The 21,615-nt window shown below is 41.2% G+C and overlaps 1 protein-coding gene across 1 annotated transcript; it reads right to left on the reverse strand.

Annotated features, from left to right (window-relative positions):
* Nucleotides 1-585: 585 nt before the first annotated feature.
* Nucleotides 586-19,909, reverse strand: plcb2 (phospholipase C, beta 2; the record flags this gene model as incomplete). The annotated part of the gene is made up of 32 exons (XM_083924603.1): nt 586-756; nt 1,991-2,074; nt 3,561-3,618; nt 3,894-3,944; nt 4,930-4,994; nt 6,330-6,471; nt 7,030-7,213; nt 7,386-7,835; nt 7,959-8,049; nt 8,205-8,269; nt 8,417-8,521; nt 8,703-8,802; nt 8,900-9,064; nt 9,604-9,755; nt 10,482-10,606; nt 10,786-10,870; nt 10,992-11,088; nt 11,197-11,279; nt 11,362-11,575; nt 12,235-12,319; nt 12,487-12,569; nt 14,496-14,653; nt 14,771-14,917; nt 15,014-15,174; nt 15,668-15,768; nt 16,473-16,548; nt 16,622-16,675; nt 16,774-16,853; nt 17,256-17,396; nt 18,734-18,802; nt 19,487-19,564; nt 19,826-19,909. The coding sequence occupies 32 exons, from the start codon at nt 19,907-19,909 to the stop codon at nt 586-588; spliced, it is 3,804 nt and encodes a 1,267-aa protein (XP_083780729.1).
* Between the last annotated feature and the right edge of the window lie 1,706 nt (nt 19,910-21,615).

The raw sequence follows: 21,615 nt of genomic DNA on the forward strand, positions 1-21,615 counted from the left end.
GCTGTTGTGCATTAACATTATCTTTTACCGTAGCTTTTTTTTCCTGCAAAACCTTCTTTACAACTGCAACATACCTAAGTCTCAGATTGAATGCTTTATTTTGACTTCATGGAGTATCACACACCATGCATGTGCTGAAGTGTGAAAGATGGAGCGATTGTCTCATTTCAGCCTGCAGACATTTTGCCGCTACATTTTTCTTTCTACATTTATTCCTATTTTTGAACTCATTAAGAGAACAGAAAGGAAACGGTGAGTACCAAACTGAAGCTTTTAGTTATGTGCCTTCGTCTGGAACATATTTGTTTATGTTTTTCCATTAAAGTAACAGAAATAAAGAACTAAAAAAAGAAATGAAACTCATTTCCAATAGATCACACTTTTGGTCTACAGACATCAACGAAAACATCATTATGGCTTAATGACACCCAAAAGAGCTGTCTCTATGAATAGCACCTCTAAAATGAAAATTCACACGAAGCTAACTGAATCTTCTACTCCACAGTTATACTCAGACCTTAGATTATGCAACATTAAGATTAAGTAAGGAGATTGTTACATGGGTCGGGGATAAAAAGCCCACATCTAACCCAGGAAGACATCTCCGTAGAAGCCCACCCCCTCCACCTTCCTGTCTCCAGCCTGGTCGACCAGTTCGGGAAAGTGAGCCCCCACACAGACATTGACAGCCTCCTTCACCTCAGCTGGCAGGGATCTGACTTTCTGATCATGCTCCTTCAGGGCCTTCTGATTGAGCTGCAGACACAGGGGCCAAAGGTTAGTTAGAGGTTATAGGCCTGTCGAAAGGAAACATGGACATTTTCATAATTTCTTTGCCAGGCGATCATTATAGTCTTTACAGAAATGATTTGTGTATGGCACCAGCAAAATACAGATGATTAAACCTCAAGCGAGGGAACTGGTTTTAAACTTGCTTAGATTTTAAACAAGTGATGATGGTATATCCAGGATATAATGAAGTGTCCGTATTAGGGAAAATAGCACAGTACTCATTCAGTGCTGTTGAATACACACAGCAAAGATTAACTTGCACGTTGAAAAAAAACATTATCCACACTTGTGCCTTAATCTTTTAGCACTCTCTTGAATTCCTCTCACTGCTTCTCTCAATATCAAACACTGTATTTGCAAGCTAATACTATTGGTGAGACATAAAAACACACCATCCATCTGGCGTTCACACTTCAATGTCTAAACTATCTAACACCTCTTTTCTCATAAATAACTGCCAATTCAAAGCAAAGAATTGTCATAAAAGTGCTCTGACATCATTTGCAGCGGTGGGAGGTCGGTCTGTTCTTTCATAGTGTGTCACCCTGAACCATTACGTGGAATCACTGAGTGGCAGATGGCAACAGCTGACAATGAATTTGAAAAAACAGGGATTTGTTTGTTGGCTTAGTTTGGGATTTTGCTTGAAATAATCACATATTAATCACATTGTGGGGACACACCATGGAAGAGCCAAAACATAGCTCAAAGTGGGTGGCTCCAAGCGTCGGCATTTTGGTAGTACCAAATCCATACAAACGGCAAAGAAGTAGAGTGTGGTTGGAGCCTGCCTGCTGAGCTAGCCACCTGTGACGGCACCCACCTGTCATTCAAAGTGACCATGCCCTTAATTATGCATAACTTTAAGCCTTGATAGAATTTAAAGCAGGGTTTTTTGTACCAGTGTGTACTAACATGTTTATTTCTGCTGTAAAGTTGTGCATTTTAACATCTATGGGGATTGACTCAATTGGGGAGTCAGCCTCAGGTGGCCATTTGAAGAACTGTAGTTTCTGGCCACTGCAAGCTCTGGAGGTTGCCCCTTGTGAATCACCTGCCACCGCAGGAACTATCCCAGGAGACCAAGAACTCTGGAATTAAATCCCTGTAATGATTGGAGGAACCAGGGAATAAATCTAGCTAATGTGCGAAGTCCTTGCTCATGATTCTCAGTTAACCCTGGTGTCAGTGTGTGTACCTGATTAGTAAGGGTCTTGATTTCCTCCAGTGTAGCAGCCTGTTTCTTCATCAGAGCCAGTTGCTGTGGGCTGTAATCTGAAGACTGTAACAATACAAGAAAGTACAACACTACATGTGACTACTGACAAACACGATCGATCTGTGGTTTGAGTCTGTTTGAGTGCGTGTGCATGTTGTATCAAGTTTGCATGGCATGTTTCTCCCTATATCTAGAGACAAATGCACCCATGAGATGCAACCCGAGCAAGAGAATCAATACAGTTAAGTCACAACAGGTTGGACTTCAGTTCAGTTCCCTACTGCACCCGGGCATTCAATACTGAGGCTGTGCTGATTAAACAAGTGATTGTGTTATAAATAGTTGCTGTAATTAATGGACAAATACTGATTAAGTAATCAAAATGAGCAGTAATGAGACCCTAATGTATGGAGGTGTGAGTAGGGTTTGGCTACAGATCAGAGTGGAGCAGAGTGAAAGCGGCTGGGTCTTTAACCCAACAGGTCTGAATGTTGATGAGCCAACAGAGGAAGAAGAGCGGAGACCAGTGAGTCATCGACCACACGTGAATTAGTCTGCTCCCTGTAAACAGCCTCTGAGTAATGGACAAGCCTGGCTTATGGTCAGGGTCCGCTGCACTTTATTCAGTGGGTAAAAGGGTGTGCGTGTTTGTCTATGTGGGTGGTTAGTGGGTAAATGGTTGTCCATGCTCACGTGTGAGTGTTCTTACAGTTCAACAATGTGTGTTTGGCTGTAAGAAAATATGTGGGTGTATGTGAACATGTGTGACCATGATTACACTGTTAAATACAACATGTGTTGAACAAGTCAGTGTGAGCTGTGACACGGATACTGTTTAAGGTGCATGGTGATGCATTTGGCGTGTAGCTAGATAGATAGATAGATAGATAGATCCAGGATAGGGCTACATCCAAACAAATAGGTCTTCTTTGTAAAACGCATAACTGCTGCTATGATTATGCCTAGGGTCCACATTGCTCCAGCATTTCCGAGTTTCTAAAACAGTACCGTTTAAGTTTGAGAACTCCAGAGTTGAGTTTGAGTCTGGACGGGCAAAAATGGAGACCTTTGGAGAGCTGAAGCAGACATCCATGTCAGTCAGTCTTTAATATCGCCACATTTGTTGTGCAGTAACTCCCATTCGATGTTTTCAGCTGCAGGTTGACGTTGGACAATCTTCTTCCTATATAAACGTGCACGCCTAGTGTGCCTGATATATCATGTGATATACGTTTATCAGGCATGTTAATAAAAACAGAGATTATTTCTGATACGGAGCTAAAGCTTTTGTGTTGATCAAGTTCATTTTTGTTTTAAAATGAAAATGTTGTATTGTGGTTATAGCTAGGTGTTTGCCCCTGTTTTCAGTGCTAAACTAAACTAACCAGCTGCTAGCTCCAGCTTTATACTTTCTGAGTGGCATCAACCTTCTCATTAAACGCAAGTTAGAAAACGCAAATAATTAAAAAATGTCAAACTACTCATTTCATTGTAGCATTTCTAAAAAAACTGTATCTGCTTCTTTCAACGAGTTTGAAAGACTACTTACTGCACCATCAGGCTGACTAGGCTCATCCAACAGCTCCATGCTCGTTGCCTTTTTTAGCCTAAGAGAAGATAATTATAATGTTCAATTAGACCTCATGTGCATAATGTTAAAAGAAATCACTAAATCAAGCCAGACTTGACAGACATGTGCGATGCAATGCGGCAGAGGCACAAGAACATGTGTTTTCTCATATTGCTTTTCCTTTTGGAGAAATGATTTCCCCTCAGGATTATTAAAATATTTCTGATTCCTATCTGATTCTGAAGCTGAAAGACGGTGAAAGGGATAGAAACACAAAAAGCAGCTGAAGGCAAGGTCATGCTGTGAACTCACTTTGCTTTCTCTGAGCATGAGAGTGTTTTCTTCTTATTCTCTTTGGTTTCACTGCAAAACAAGACAAAGACACAAACGTGGTATATGTTTTAAACTGTAGGCTACACAGTCCCTTTGAAATACAATTTAAAAAACGTGAAAACTCCTGCTTGTTTACCAGCCGTGACGACAATGCTGGTATTGTTTTCACCCAGTTTATTTTGTCACTTTAATAGTGTTGCACCCATAGATATAGTCATAAAATGTTACAGGTATGTTAGTTGAGGTCAAAATGAAGTTTAAGGTCAAAAATAAGTGTGATCTGACCAAGGGCACCGTCAGTAGGGGGGTAGAAAGTAGGGAAGGGATCATTGCCCCACCACGTTACACCCCTGGTCTGATTCGGCATTGTCGCTAGTGTTTAAATTCTAAAAATGAAAAGTGTCCCTATGAACAACCCTTTTTTTCAAAACCAGGCTTGCTGGGCTGTGTCTGTCTGGTGTGACAGTGACAGGAAGGTTTAAATGTGAGGTTATAGTATCTGTGTGGACAGGTAGATTACCAAGGCTGCCTTCGCTTCTCTACTGCTGTTTAAACACCTGTTGGATAATGTCTGTTCTGAGCTAACCATCTGCCAGACACACACACACACACACACACACACACACACACACACACACACACACACAAACACACACACACACACACACACACACAGTATGCCAGCCAAGGACACCAAAAGACCTGCACATTTGAGGTGATTTACTCATTATTTGATGGTATTGTCTTTGCAAAATGTCAAATGTTTCACCTCAGACGACATACACACACACACACACACTCACACACACACACACACACACACACACACACACACACACACACACACACACACACACACACACACACACACACACACACACACACTCACACACACACACACACACACACACACACACACTAAAATCTCAAGGCACAGATTGAACAGACTCAGCAAAGCCCTCTGCACTCTCAGTGTGTACAGCATGTCCCAAATCTGTTGTATGTGTGCTCACACCTCTCCAGGGTCTTCAGTTCAATGGCGTGCCTCTCTGTGGCCATCTCCAACAGTTTGGCCAGTCTCTGTCATAATAGAAGAGGGAAGTGTCACATTCACAGTCGAGATAAAGCTAGAAAATAACAATGTCCAGACAAATGTCCAGACAAAAGTGTTTTTTAATTTGCATGAACTTTGGGTTTAAGTTTAATAAGAGCACCAAAACCTGTATATGGGATTCTGACTCTCACCTCACTCCAAAGACCTGATTGACCCCTCAGTTTCTTTTCCAGTACTTATGCTGAACACCTGGCTCTGGGATATAATCCACAGATCTTCTAAAGCACTGAAATGTAAATGCATTCCAAGCCCTGGTAATGAATCGTATTTTTGGGGCTGAATAATTTTATGTAACAAAGGCAGCCAAGAGTTGTGTAAGAGGAGAGTAATAGTTTGATGAGGAGCAGATTACAAATGGGACATGGAGCAGATCTTGACTTTCAGGTATCCATTAAAAATCTTCATATATGGATGAAATGTAAAAAGGAAAGACTGGAATCAAACCAGGGATGTTGCAGTGAGATTAATATATAAGATATAAGATAAGATACATGTTTTGTATGCTTACAAAAAGCTAGAGATGTGTTTCGATCCACTTGGCAAATATAAGTCTGTCTTTTAGCACTATTTCGGCTTCTATCAGCTCCTGAAGAAAATGGTAAATGGAATGCATGTATACAACGCATTTCAATTCAATTTTATTAAGACCACATTCTGATTTGTTTATGATTAATAGAGACCTAAAAATTCCCCCATGAGCAAACAGCAACATCGGAAACAGAGATTTGGAACCATTTGTGTTGAAAACCTTCCTGTGGCAGGACCGTTAGACTGACAGGCAGTGGTCAAGGTAAGGTAATGGTAATCCATCTGGAACAGTTTGGGGTTAAGTGTCTTGCTCAGTGGGCAACCCCACTTTACCTCCTGAGCCACAGCTTCCCCTGAAATATCTGGCTGTTTAGGTGCTCCACCGTCAGCTAGTGGCTAACTTTGGCAGGTAGTGTACAGTGGGTTATTACAGCTTTTTCATTGAACACTAAAACAGTAAAGTTTCAGTTGTAAAACTATGAAACAATGAGGTGAAAGATGCTAAACACTCTGTGTGACTGAGGGGAACTGTAGAGTCAATAAAAGGAGTGGATAATTCTCTGTGGTGATACCGCTACGAGTGATGCCTTTCACATTACACATCGTCAATTGACCCCTTGATAATATAAGAATATTGATTAGCGCAGCTTTAAGTACAGTACTTGAGTAAATGTAGTGATTTACATTCCATCCCTAACGTCTCTTTTCTCATTTTAAATGTGAAACAGAATTTTCGTGTGCCAACTTGGAATGTAAACCTGTATTTTACTAACCTCTGTAGCAAACTGTTCTTTCTTCTTCTTAAGCTGATCACACTCTACTGTCCACAGAGCTTGCAGCTCAACCTGCATTTTGTCCTTCTGCTCCTGCACCCGCTCAGTCTTCACACTGGATTCGGGGGTGTTTCCCCCTCCCCTGGAGGACACATAACAAGATACAACATAACCGGTCACAAGCAAAGGGAATAGAGTGTATCGCCTAATAGACACTCTCCCTCCAAATAAACAAATGAATGTACGGCCGTGTGGTTACTGGAAATCCTGTACAGCAAATGCTAATTTGCCCTTGAATAACACTTGTTTTGTCCTGAAAGCTGAGTGTGGAGGGCTGCACACAGGAGGCTCTGCAGCTCATATTCATTTAGTTGTTCTCTTCATCCAATTCTGCTTCAGCTGGAAAAACACATTAGTTGAGGAATATTCTCTGTGCTTAGATAATATACTCTCATTAATGACAATGGCCAAAACAACAACAACTTCATTGGTGGGTCAGTATTAATATGCTGTTGAAGTCTTTGGTGAATGACTAAACATAAACAAATGGACAGATGAATCTAAGTACTGTGAAATGATTACATCATGCCCATCCTCCGCATCTATCAGCTTTTGTCAAGCATGTTTTCTCCTACCATATTTCAGCTAGAAACTGACTCAGATAAGACAGAAAATAAGCAAAGAAAATGAATCCACTTACTCTTTTTTCTTCACTGAGGTCTTCTTCTTGATGGCCTTGATGGAGTCAGAGTATTTTTGAATCAGATCCTCTCCTTTTTTCTGATACTTCTTTTCGGCCTCTTTCATGTCTCTCTCCTGACGCTTGATGACCTTCAGATAGTTCTTGTGCTGTGTCAGTTCTTCAGTAGTCACAGTCGAAGGCTCTGCAGCATAAACAAACAGGGGCTTTGTTGTGAGAATCCTCCTACTTGTGTGGGCTGCAATAAAAATCTATGTACCAAATGGTCTGGTCTAATTTTTTCTCCTAAGGGATCTTTACTAGTAGTGCACTGATAAAATGAGATGAGTGCAGCATGTGAAGGACTTCAGTTTTACCTTCAGATGAGTCACGTGATGCTGCACACTGGGTTGATGCACTTGCTGCAAAGGACAAGGCCACAGCAGCATGTTCTTCAGTAGCACTGGCAGCTTCTGTGCCTGGTTTATCGTCTGAAGCAGGCTCAGTGTTTGTACTTGAGTCGTTCACCGGCTCCTCTTTGGTTTCAGGGGCTGCCTCTGGCTCTGGACCTGCTTCCTTCTCAGGGGCCGCCTCCTCAGGTGAACGAGAGGCTTCAGGAAGGGTTTCAGGTGTGACATTTCCTGCGGCCTGGGCTGGATCTTCAGCAGGATAGTTGTCAGGAGTTTGCGGAGGTTCTGCTGCAGGTTGTGGAGTGTCTGACTCAATCTCAGTCTCTTCTTTAACTTCTTCTGCACTTTCCTCTGGGGCGGACTGAGGTGACTGGTCATTGGCATCGACAGGTGGAGCCGGTACGGATGCGGCCTTTTCTAAGGGAAGCGGAAAGTGTTCAAATGCTGCTACTTAATTCAAAGATCTACTACAAGAGCAGTATTAAAGCTCATCTTTCAAAAATATACTCTGAACTGTGTCCCATTCCCAAGCTTCATTACCTGTAGCAGTGGCCTCGCTTTCTTTAGATTTGCCTGTGGGGGTTTGGACTACAAGAGGCATCTCATAGGGAGAAATGTAGTCAGAGGATGACTGCGTGGGCAAAAAAAGGACAGGCAAATCACAATCTAACAAGGCTGTTCAACTTCTAGGAAGTGAATTAGTGCTGTTAATGATTTGAGTGAGAACTGGGGACATTAGTTATATGTCAATTTTTGTAGATGCTGGCTGAATTACGGTTTTGTTACCTCCTTTGGGGTCTTTGTGGCCTTCTCTGTTCCCTTTGTTGGGTTAAATAAGGCATCTGTGAAATCTGAGGTACAATCAAATGCATCATTTATTCATACTTTAACCAGGAGTGTGTAAAATAAAAAAAAAACTGTCTTGTCCATGACAACATGTATTCAATTGCAGCAGAAGCTTTATCTTTTGTAGACAACCAAAGAAAAAAGTCAGGCACCTGCAAAGGCAGCAGGGATGTAGTCCTTGACCTCGATGTACACAAAGAGAGCAGGCAGAGTGAGCGGCATGTTGCTCTCACTGCGAAGGCAGATGTGATGGAAACCTGCAGGCCATAAAACAAATCTGAAGTGAATTAAAAAACAAGGCAGATACTCCTCTGATCCAGAGACTGGCTAAAACATGTTAGCAAATATTCTGTGGCCTCGGATGACTCAGTGTTGTTTTAAATTATGTAGATTAGATCAAGCATGAAGCAAGGTGGGTTTTTTCCCTGTTTCAGCGACCTGATTGGATGGCATCAAGTGGGATGATCCTGTGTCCCAAGAATTTACCGTTCTCCTCATGGACTACAATTCTTAGAGAGGCCATTTCTGGAAGCAGGATCTATTCATCATAACAACAACAAATATATTAAGAACAGCAGCAGCAACACAGTGGGTTATAATTGCCACACGTGTATATGCACATCTGTTTGTCACACCTTCTCAAAAACAAAAGGCTCTTCATTCCACACCGGGTTGATGGCGTTGGGTGTGGTGGACCACTTGGTGCGATATTTCTTCTTTGGGTCTCCTGGCAGCCCTATCACCTCTACCTCGACTCCTGTTTTCACGTTCTTTTCAGACAGAAACTGGCCCGAATAAATCTAGTGAGACGGGCGAATAAGATTTAATGATACACACTTATGAAGTGGCTGAAATGATGTGGACGAGTCCTGTTGTGTGGACAATGTGTATAGAGCTCAGGTTATCACTCCTGCAGGCAGAGTCTACTGGATACCAGGAACCATATATCCGTCACAGCAGGAAACTTGCATTAGAACAGACTCTTTTTCACACACACACACAGACACAGACACACACACACACACACACACACACAAACACACACACACACACACACACACACACACACACACACATATACGCAGACTGCCCAAAGGCTAATTCAGTACTCGATTTAGAAGTGCACAATAGCTCTCAGCTATGAGACCCATATTGCATCAGCTTCCCTACAATGCAGCACCATAAGTGATGCAGCTTCAGTGAATTAATCATTTTACCTTCAGCTTTTTAAGTCATTGTATTCATTAGTTTGCACAGATATTAGGAACCCTGCGCCGAGCACCCTGCAGGGATGGTTAAAGTGAGAGAAGCATAATAACAACAAGGGCTGTGAACCTGCCTTTATGGTCAGTGTGCTTGCCACAACCGTGTCAATCCTGTCACAGAAAGGGTCAAACTTCTTATCACTGCGACGCAGAACATCATGCTTGAGCAGATAGCCCGTTCTGCCGTTGAATTCAAACAGAGCCATGTTCAGCTGCATGGGGAAATCTGAAAATGGACACAAAACAGCCCGTTCATGCCCCCTCTCTTCAGCACAAGGAGGAGCAGTGAGCGTTCGGGGCGCAAAGCAGAGAAGAGGCACACGCAGCACAAAGCAGCGCAACACTGACCTGCTGTGGTGGAAAGCAGAAGCTCAGGTTTTAATACATGACAGAATCAAGTGGTGATAAAAGAGACAGGTTACATCCCCTCATGTAGTGCAGCACATTGAAAGGACTTGTGTGTTGGATTTAGGGGGATCTTTTTGCAGAATTGTGTTTTCATGAGTGTCAAATCCCCTCAAAATAGGAGTCGTGTTTCCGTTTGATGTACAACCTATTCCATTAAGGGCCATGTGGTACAACCAATCAAGATCATTCCTGACTAATGAACTTTATGAAGAGTGAGATCAGTTGATTAAATGAGTCCAGTCTGCAGCTGTGCTCCTGCTTGGCTGGAATGAAAACCTGCCTTCATGGTTGATGATGTAAAAGGAGCCCGCCATGTTGCATCGCTGTGTTTCAACAGTAGCCCAAGATGGACAAACCAAGCACTGACTCTAGAGAGGGTCTTTCACGTTTTTAGTTAAATGAAGGTCACTGTCTACTTGCACACTTGGAAAGGGAGGGGAGAGGGAAGGGGTATTCAGTTGGCTGCAGCTGTAACATCACCACTAGATGCCACTAAATCCATGTACACACTGCTCTTTTTAGTGTACTGTGTGTCCATTTTTACCCATCGTCTGGTAGTTGAGCGCCACCATCTGGCAGCCTACATTCCAGAAAGGCTGGGGGTTGTAATTGGATGAGTCCATTCTTGTTCCTTTGGGGTAAATCCTGCTCATCTGCCTCTTATTGTATCTGGGAAGGACAGTTATGGAAGTTTTATTTCTCAGGGTTTGGATGTGTAACAGGATTGTCTGCGGAAGCATAAAGAAACATATTTTTGTTCTCATTTTGTTTAATTTTTAAAATCAAATTCAGCCTATTGAGCGCAGTTTGCAATATTTTAGAACATCTTCAGCACTCCTGAAGGATACTCGACAAATTCAACACCAGTCTTGGAAATCATTGCCTCTCCTCTGGTCTCCACAAAAGATGAGATGACGTAACTCTTGTTTTTCTCTGCAAAGACAGAACACAATTGCATAGCTCACACTGACTTAGATTTGATAACCCTTGAAGTATGTGTTGTAAAAATCTATTCTGTCTGAGTTTGGGTTCAATAGATGAAGCATATACATACTTCTGGCGTTGTCAAAAGAGATGAATTTGTTGGGCTGGATGTAGTTGACCAGGGATGACATTGCCTCATAGGCTGTGACTTCTTGTCCAGCTGTGCCCTGTGGGGGATTGACAGGAAGTCGACTGATGCTTGAGATATTTTAGCTGGACACAGATGATGCATAGCAAAAAGGAAAAAAAACTGCCATTGCAGCTGCCTACTCTACCTCATCTGATGTCTTCATTTTCTCCTCGTCCTGTTCCTCTGTTTCCTCTTGCTCTTCCGTGTCCTCCACAGCTGCTTCCCCCTCTGGTTAAATGTTTAACCATGTCAGTGACACACACAAAAACAACTAAACAGGCCTAATTTTGGCTTTAGGTTCACAGTCTACCTTGGTTTTCCTGGGTGGTGGGTGCTGGGTTGGCAGGATCCTGGGGAGTGGTGTCTGGGTCCTGGGTGGGTGTAGTTGTGGTTGTGATCTGGTCAGTAGCCGCTGTGCTGGTTTTCTTAGTCTGGGTCGGCTTTTCATGGCTGCCCTTCTTGTTCTTGATGAGGATCTTACCCATGAGCTCAGATGGGCTAGGGATCTGCTGGCCTGGCTTCAGCTGTATGGTGCAGACACATAAAAAGAAACCTAAAACTAACCTGGGGTAAACAGTGACAATACCAAAGTCGAGTCCTCAGTACCACCTTTGGGAATGTGGAGATTTTGAAGGAATGGTTTTAGTATCACTATTTCATCTCACCCTATACAGAAGAACTAGGCATTTAAACCACTTTTACACAAATGAGAGCAGAGATCGATACTGAAGGGAATCTACAACAATAATTTCCCACCTCAAGGCTTATTAACATCCCAGGGGAAAATCCCAGTGTGGCTGTGTTGTGAATGCAAGGAGCATTACACGGGTAAGCACTGCTGCAGGTGTAAATATATTCAAAATCACTAGCGGTGCCTGAAAGGTTATCCCAGTAATTTATCAGGAACTACGTGTGAAAGAGGTTGCACATTCAACAGTTACACACATGGTAGTTTTTTTGTTTTGTACACCAAAAATAAGCCTCAAGAATACAAACGCATGCACATGCACAGCTTAAAAGGAGGTAAACAGCTGTTGGCTGTTGATATGAATCAGGTGGGTGGGTACAGGATAATGCTTTATCCAATTTATTAACAGTGTTCTGTTGAACAAACCCCCCATTTATAAGCGTGATCTAACTCCTATTATTGTGGCAGCGAGCTGTGTCCCAGCAATGTACTCACAGGATATTTGTCCAGCGGATCTGTTAGCAGGGCATCACCAAATATGGTTTTGCAGTAGTTGGCCATCTTCTCCTGCTGTTTCACCCTGAAACAAAGCAGAGTAACACCTATCACTGTCTGCTCTTACTGCCTGAACAAAAGCTTCAATTACATCCTCAATACGCTCCATCAAAATTTCCATTTGGAAGAACATTATTACATGGTGTTAATAACATTGCATGGCACAAGTTCCTGGAAGGGCTTTGGTCTTACGAGTCAACGTGGTTCTCAAATGAGAGGATAACGGGGTACTGTGAGGTCTTGAAGGCGCTCTCAGCGATGGCCTCAATCACATCCTGTCAAAAGAGACAAGCATTTTCGGTTTTAGCCATTTAACTTGACCTTTTTTGAATTAGGTGAGGATAAAAAGAGATATAGAGTTAAAGTAAAATAAAATAAAAAGTTGATGACACAGCAGCAAACAGCAATAAAATCATGCAAATCGCACAGAAGCACCAGATCAACAGATCGAGCCAATCATGACAATTCTCCCAAAACACAAGGAGAAAACATGACACACTATGGAGCTATTGCTACTATGCAAAAGCCCTGAAGTCAGCTCCAAACCTCTCACATCCGGAGGCCGACAGTTAACTGAACTGAGGTGTTGTGTCTGGTCCCTTGGGACTGTGGAGCTCTGGCTGCCCTTAAATGGAAGTGTTGAGAGGATGACAGGGTTGCCTGTGTAAGACATTCACATTCTTTTGTAACCTGTTTATGAAATACACTTGTGTGACTTGATCTCTTGAATGATAGTTATCAGTTTAAATTATCCAAATGTCCTTGACAGATTAGAAGTTTCAAACTCCTTTCAAACGATACCTGGTGGGAGGTTTTCCTGAGGCCTGAGCAGGTCTGAGAAACTGATAATAATGTAACTGCTTGCTTATTAACAAACTCTGTATATGGACTGCCCTACAGATAGATTTTTGCAGACTCTGTAAACTGTCTCTCCGCGTGCATGAGAATAAAATACCAACTGACTGACTCAAGATCTTTTTTTGAACAAATTCTTGTTACAGAAATTTCCTTCACACCTGCCTATGTGTCTGTATTTGTGTATGTGTGCTTGTTATCTCTTTTTTGTGCACATGGACACGAATAAAAGTTGAATTTATAGGCTTTCAACGATATCAGTGATATTGTGGCACTCTTTGGTCATGAACAGCGAGTGGGTACATGAAGATTTCATATTGAAACCATGCAAACCGCGCTCACAGGAAACAAGGGGTTGGTCGTTTACTTGCAAAGTCCACACAATGTACAATAACATTTTAACCATGTACCTAAATAAATCAAATAATAAAGAAGGATTTGTATTTCTACCCCATCTTCAAACAAATGAAATATTGTCATATTTCATGATTTGGGGGGTTTGGGGAGAAGGTCCATTTGAATCTAACATCTTTGAAGAGTCTAAAAGAGAATGTATATGAGAAAAGTTGGTTTGAAGTATCATTGAACAAAAATAGAAAATATTGACACAATTTTAAAAACAAAATAAGCATGCCAAAGGGATTTTGGTATGCTTTTTTGAGATCTGTTCACATGGTAAATTAAAACAAATATTACTGTGAAAATATTATAGCGCAAATGTGTATTCAGACAACATTATCTGTTCATATCAAGCCTCCACCACAGCGACTTCCTGGTTGATCCAGTAAAGAAGTGCCAAAAACTGCAGTTCTCTGAGTGTCCACTAGGGGCAGTTTGCATAAAAGAGCAATTTATTATTGACCCCCATGTTAAACAGATTGTTTTCTAGTGTGTAGTATGCTTAGGTCATATCTCCATGACAACACTGAGGGGGGTTAATTTTTTTGTACCAGGCTAGTTTTTTTTTTTATTGTAGGTTAAAGTTTATGAATAATTAGGGGTGAGTAACAGCTAGCCCTCCCCTTTCCTCAGAGTTATACATCAGCCAGATGGAAGTATCTCCCTCCCCCCAACGTCACATCGATGCCTTTTTTTGGTAAGAGGAAATGAAGCTGAGTCAAAGTCTGACAAGATGGTGACTCCCGTAGGCGAGTGATGAAATTGAGAAACGGACCCCGACAGGTATGCTACGTCCATTTTTTATACAGTCCATGGTTCATATCCAAATAATGTGTATTCGTTAACATGACTATTGTTTATATTCTGCAAGATCCAGAAGGCTGATGTATAATATAGAGACATTAATGTCCCCCACTGAAGGCATGCCCAAAATGATGTGTAATGACCTTGAAGAGGATCTCAGTTGTCATGGTGAAGCCGTGAGTAATTATGGGCTCTTCATCTGGAGGTTTGCCCTTCCAGCAGTCCAGCTCCAGACAGCGACAGCCGGACAGCAGACACTGACGGTACATCTCCGGAGAAGACACGCCAGAGAACTGACCAGCTATCGTGGGACGGACAGAAAGACTTTTAAAACACCCCTGAATAGCCCTCAGGGGCTGAGTTAATCAGGAATGAGAAGTTAGGAGGTAGGAGGTAAAATCAAACTGGTGTATGCGACCTGTGAGGTATGTGTTGTGGGAGGACTTGATGAAGTAGTGGGGTATGGGTTGGCTCATGTCCTGACTCTTGGCCAGCGTGTCCTGCATGACAACTGAAGTCTCTGGCCCCATCAGGAAGAACAAGAGACCCTCTGGAGAAATCAGACCTGCAGGTGAACAAGAGAGACACGCTGAAATATTTAAAACAAAAGTTCAAAAGCATTACCCAGCATCTATCTAACAAACACATCAATGAATCTCACTTCTGTTTGAATTAGCAGAGCAGGGTTCATATTTCTCCATCAGAGCCTTGACCTGGTCCTGCCGCAGACGTGGAAACAGCTCCTCGTTGTGCCGAGAGTCCCTCTGTTTCTCGTTGAGGAACTTGGTGAAATTCTCCTTCGTCATGGTGGGTTTGTTGGAGCTGAGGGAACAGTGAGGCCTGACAATCACACGAGCGCAGCACAAAATGACGCTCCTGCCAATCAGGGCCCAACACCTGCCACCTGAACGTGCACCAGGTATCGCTAATGCATGAACTTGAAGCTCACGTGGCAACGCATGAGGCCGGCAGCATTTAATTTACATCAGGCTTTGTGCAACCAAATTAGAACATGTAAAGAAGCAAATTTCTGGCTACAGCTGAACCTTTTAGAAGATAATTGTTAGAGGTCAGATGAAAGGATTCACCACAAAGAGCATAATGATGATAATAATGACAAACAAAAAGCTAGTCGATTTTTTTCTGTTGAAAACTTGTGCAAGTCTGAAAAGATGCAAATCCAAGATCAAACTACTGATAATATATAATTTGAGCTCTGTGTATTGGGAAGAAGTACAGGATATAAAGTAACAAATTGAGGATTATCCAGCCATATTAGCAGATAATCAGTGAAGCACAGAAGAGGTTGACTCACTAATTAGTGAAGATCTCGTAGATCTCAGGCCGAGGGCAGAAGTGTGTCAGAAAGGCCTTGAAGGCAGACTCAGTAAAGACGTCAGGCTTCATGGTGTCATACTGAAATGTAAAAACACATTATCTTCTGTACATCATTTCAAAAGAGATGATCATTTATGATTTTGCATGTATGTCAACACAAAATAAATAGGTATGCACCAATATCAGGCTAGGACTGTGTCAGATGGCTGGACTGCTATCAGTGACAATGTGGCCAATCTATTCAATTCAATTCTATGTCTATAGACTTTATATATCGTATACTGGGATTTAAATACCTGTTTAAGCTTTGACCAATGTGTTGCTACATTTACATTTGAATTGTGATTCCTGTTCATTTTAATAAACAATGTACTAATTTGCTGGTGCAAGATTTATTATTTTAGTTATAAGTGCAGTACATTTCTATCATGAAAACTTGATACATTTTAAGTTAGAAAAGCAAAGTTTAAGTCAAGCCTGATGTTGCCTTACACACACAAAAGAATGATCCCACTCACGTCCACACAGTGAGGCATACAGCTTAGTAGTTAAATACTGGTATCTACATCAGTATCAGGAATGAAAAAGTCCCTTAAATAAACAATATTTTGACCCGACTAGTATTCAAACGTCTGGGTATCTCATTATTAAACACTGAAAAAACTGTCAAAATCAACAGCAACATTATAGGGTAAGGCTGCAAAAAGTATAGTAAAATATCTTCAAAGATGATTGCATTAAGAGTAGACAACCAACCCACCAAAATAACAATATTTTCTGACCTTTCCTTTTGGGAGGTGTGCTGATGCCAAAGCACTTTCCACCCTCTTCTTATCCGCAGGAAACATCTTGTAAATACTGGGGGAGAAGCACACAGTGAAACATTGAAATATACCAACCCACACCTGCTGATGGCTGAACTGTGACCTACTTTTTCACTGGGATCTTGCCGTCCTTGTTGGTGTGAAGAGAAATGCGGACGTACCTAAGATTGAGCACAAATTACCAGATGATTCTGTGTCCTACATGGTGAAATCAAACAACAATTCAAACTGACGACGGTCAGACGACGTGATGACTTACATTTTGTCCAGGAAGATTTGTCTGCATGCATTGTTTCTCGCAGTGTTGTAGGCTATTGCAAGAATGTCATTTGCCCAGTTCTGATGTGCATTTAATCACAAATAAAAACAGGGATATTACATTCAATGTCAACATGAATTGGGCTTGAAATGTCATTATAAAAGATTTAAATGGACATAAAGTCACCACTAGAGGGCATTAAGATGATAGTACTGCAGGAAATGTAGGGTAGTGCATGGTGCATTTGAACAAAGCACAATTGTAATTTCATTATAGTTGATTAAATCCGGATATTGGAGTCATAAAGTCTAATAAAGACCAAAGGGGAGACAGAGGATGCCTTACTGGCAGGAGACAAAGGCTCATTGTATAATGGCTAATGGCCTGTGGCTGTTTGAGCAGTCAGAGCAGACAGAAAGGAAGGATTGTAAACAGCTGTGCCAATAACACACACAGTCAGTGTGTACACTGTGGCTTTTTACCTGTGTCACTTTCTCCTTAGAGGCAAAGAAGTTATGATAGGTCAGATTCACGGTGTCAGCGCCCGAGACGATGGTCAGAGTTTTGGCAAGATGGTTGCTGTCTGGGAAGTCCAGGTTGAACACGTTTCGAACCTTGGTGTGCTGTGAAAGGCAAAGGTAAGAGTGTTCACCACCAATTATACTTCCTTTCTCCTAAAAAATATTTGTAAGCTGATAATGTTTCATCTGTTCACCCGGCGTTTGCTTAAAGAAGCAAAATCATGACCAGCAGCACTTGTTCTCTGGGAGGTTGTTCAACACAGGCAAATTTGAAGACCAAAACATGCAAACATATGCACACAAACACACAAACACACACACACACACACACAAACACGCACACAGACACCCAACACACACACACACACACACACACACACACACACACACACACACACACACACACACACACACACACACACACACACACACACACACACACACACACACACACACACACACACACACACACACACACACACACACTTACACAGAAGCAGCAGCAGTAGCATAAGGTCATTACCTTCCTGTATCTGCTACTCTACAATCATTCACATGCTACTTTTAGAAGTACAGAGCTAACGTCAGCACTGAAGCCACCTTTCCTCCCAAAAAACTCCTCAGGGGCCCGAGAAGAAGATGTGCTTGCAGCAGCACCCCGACTGAGATGATGCAGTGCTCTGTGCTCTCCTTGAGGAGATCAGACTTCAGATTCTACCTTTGAACTCTTAGTAAGGGATGACGATGACTGCATACTGCAAGTCTCTTTGGAGGCCGGCGAGGAGTGGAAAATAACTACAGATGTCAGATTTTGTCTCAAAAACAAACAAACAAGCTCACTCGCAGAAATCTCAGATCATGACTCAACGTGTGGTACAGTGTGTGTTTACTTTTGTGTATGTGCGCTTCTGTGTGTTTTTGTAGTGGGGAAATAGCCTGGTTGCATGTGTCATTGCTGTTTTTGCAATGCAAATATGTCTCTCGTAATAATGGGCAAACTAAGGGCTTGACACCCTATTTGCATGCCTGCAGAGATTCTTACATAACGAACACACCAGTTTTACTTAATTGGGACAGACCGCAGGTTACTACATGAAATAATCATGATCAGCTGCAAAGATTAGTCAACTAATTGATGAGTTATTCAAATAATCACTAAAAGCTGGTGATAACTGATCAGTCGTTGAATAATTTTTCATACAGAAAAAGCAAAAATTGCAGTTTTCAACCTCTCAAATATGAAGATTTCCTGCTTTCTCTGTTTTATATCATAATAAACTAGATATCTTTGGGTTTTAGTGTGACAAAACAAGACATTGAAAGACATCACTTTGGACTTTGAGAAACTGTGGTGGACATTTTTAACTATTTTATAGACTAAACGAACAATCGACAATGACAGTCATTGGTTGCAGTTCTAATAATAATACTGTACTCACTTTGGGAAGTTTTGCATATTTTCCTGTTCTGGTATCTCTGATAGTAGCAACGTCCAGGAACGTTGTCTCCTAGAAACAAGAAGCAGAGGAGAGAATCATCTCAATTCAACATGTAGGCGCCAGTCCAAAAATGGATTCAGATACAAGTCATTCTTTGGCAAAGTGCAAGAACTACAGGATTGACTTTGTTTGTGTGGAGAATATTTTTACTGCTAGGTCTCGCAACATCATGTAGGAAACTGCTTTTTCATTTAAAATTCCCACAAAAGTCCACATCAGCATGCTACAATGATTGAAGCCAGACACAAGAGGCACACATTTCACGTCGGCTTCACTGGTTTTCTGATGTGACGGAAAGCAGAAGGCGCCTCAGTGAGAGCGAGAGATAAAGACTGAGATAGAGGTGATGCAGGCTCTCCATCAGGTGCACCACAGTCCTGCTGTACTGTGAGCCCACATCAGCACCAATCAATAATCTACAAAAGCTGCTTGGACCAGGATACAACCCTCGCTATCACACAGTTTTGGCAGATCCCAATCAAATGCACATTACACACTCTGAATGTGAACCACTGAAACATGACCACCTCTATTTAACATGTGTTTTAATCTGTTAGGTTGTGTTTGTCTGATGCACAAAAGGCCATTTTGTTTCCATTAGCCACTGAATGGGAGTCAGCACTTCCCAAAACCTCTGACATATTGTCAAAGGGCTTTTTTTCTTTTCTTTTCCAGACTCTCGATATTTATTACCTTGCTTTGGTTGATCCAGTAGACATAGTAACCTTTCGGATCCATCTTCATGGTGATAGGAATAGTCTTTGTGGAGTCCTGGATGGAGACAAGGGAATTAGAATTGACACATTTTGGACATTCATTCAGTTTAAATCTCTGGAACAGACCTGTTTGATGTATAAATGTATGCTCTATGTTTATTTAGAAGAGCATTCCATTGATTAAGCATCAGTGATTAAATGAAACTCCCATGTCGCTCATCAGGCAATGAAAAATAAAAACGCACAAATGTACTAATATGTAATTTTAGGTCGTATTAAATGATCCAGCTCAGATTTGCCTGAAGTATTCACTCACCTCTGACCACTTGGTGAATCTTTCTCCTTTGACCATGTAGTCTTTGACCTCTGGAGGCTCCAGAAAGTGTCTTTTCTTATTCATTTTGTCCTTCTAGATTGATTTTTGTGACAATGCTATAACTAAAATAATGAATACAAATATCCAAATAAATCCACCATGATCATACGCATTGACTAGCTTATCCCTTCATCTGTATCCCAAAGATAAACTAAGATAGAGTTTAGTGCATCTGCCTCTGACTGTTGGACACACCCAGAGAAATATGCATTGCAAATTTTTGCAAAGGCCATAAACATGTAACTTGACTAAAGGTGAAAGTGAAGATTTCAAGATACCTTGTATCTTAACTCTACATTGAGCATAAGGTATTTAAAAATAGAGTGCTATGAAAGGGTTAATTTACTCAAATCACAAAAAGAAAACACATTTCATAGACTAAATTGTATTTGCTTTGGTTGTAAACTGTCTGTGCGTAATATGTGTGCAGCCACCACAGGGCAAGGGAGGTGAAATGATTTCTGTTCTTATAGAACTGAAAAAAATAAAACATAACAGTCCACATAAAAAGTGTTGACACTATGTTCTGTGACTTCACATCTATTTTGTTACTGGATGCAGTAAGTGCAAATAAAGCTGTCAAATATATTCAAAAGCACTTAAAGAGACCCCACTGGGAACAAGTGAGAAAAGGATTTTCTTGTCTATTGGGTGAACTGACCCTTTAATAAGTGACTCACAGTTGCTTCACAGTAATTTGGAGTTGCCATGTCGTCAAAATCGTCCAATAACATTGTTTTCAATACTAAAAGTTACAACAATAAAACACAAAAATGTAAAAAATAAATTTTGGAAAAAGATAAATAAATAATAATAATAATAAAAATAAATAATTGCTATAACCTGACTCCAAATTAGAAGCCTAAAAAGACAGGTACATTTTTATTTTATTATTTAGTTTTAGTTTAACCGTATGTTACAGTATGTTTATGTGTTTGGGTCTCGTTTTGTTTTTTTCACTAAAATATTATTTTCATTAAAAAGAACAGAACGTTGGCATTAGATCTTGCTTAGATCTTGTTGATTTGAATATAATTTGACATGATGAAAATGATATCCAAATGACCGGAATTATCTTTTGTTGAAAGAGCAGTCAGTGTTCCGCCTCCAGTCATAAATGACCCCTCATTATAACCCTGGATAGGTGGTTGTGGCATGGTTTGATAAAATAATAAGCTGATTAGTAAAAAAATATTATTTACATGGAACAAGGAAGCAATCAAATCAAATATCAGCTAGAAAAACTTCCTGTCCTTAACTGCATTATAGTTTATGTTGCAGCTATACTGTGAAAACACACGTTACACCTCCTCCTCCTCCTCCTCCTCCCAATTTCCATATCATAAAACATGGTAATGAAAACAGCCTTCCTATAAACACCTGAATGGGTGTGTATGTGTGTATGTGTGGGAGGACTGATTGTCTAACCTGTCACATGTGCACCATCTCCATTGCTAACAGCCACACCTGTAACAGCAGGATTGGGTGCACGGTATATGCTCTTCACTAGTCATTCACTTGGAGTGATGTCACAACACAGTCATGTGTGTTACCAGATTTTGTGACACTGGAAACTTGTCGACATGGCACCTAATGTCCCAGTGTTTATAAATGGTTGGATGTTAGATACAGGAATGTAATTGAGGGTCAAATCAACTAAAAATACCAGTATTTTTAAGATGACATTTGTAACAGCTATGGGCCTGCATACTGCGTACAATCACACTAAT

The sequence above is a fragment of the Echiichthys vipera genome (genome assembly GCF_963691815.1).
Source record: "Echiichthys vipera genome assembly, chromosome: 12".
Taxonomy (NCBI): domain Eukaryota; kingdom Metazoa; phylum Chordata; class Actinopteri; order Perciformes; family Trachinidae; genus Echiichthys; species Echiichthys vipera.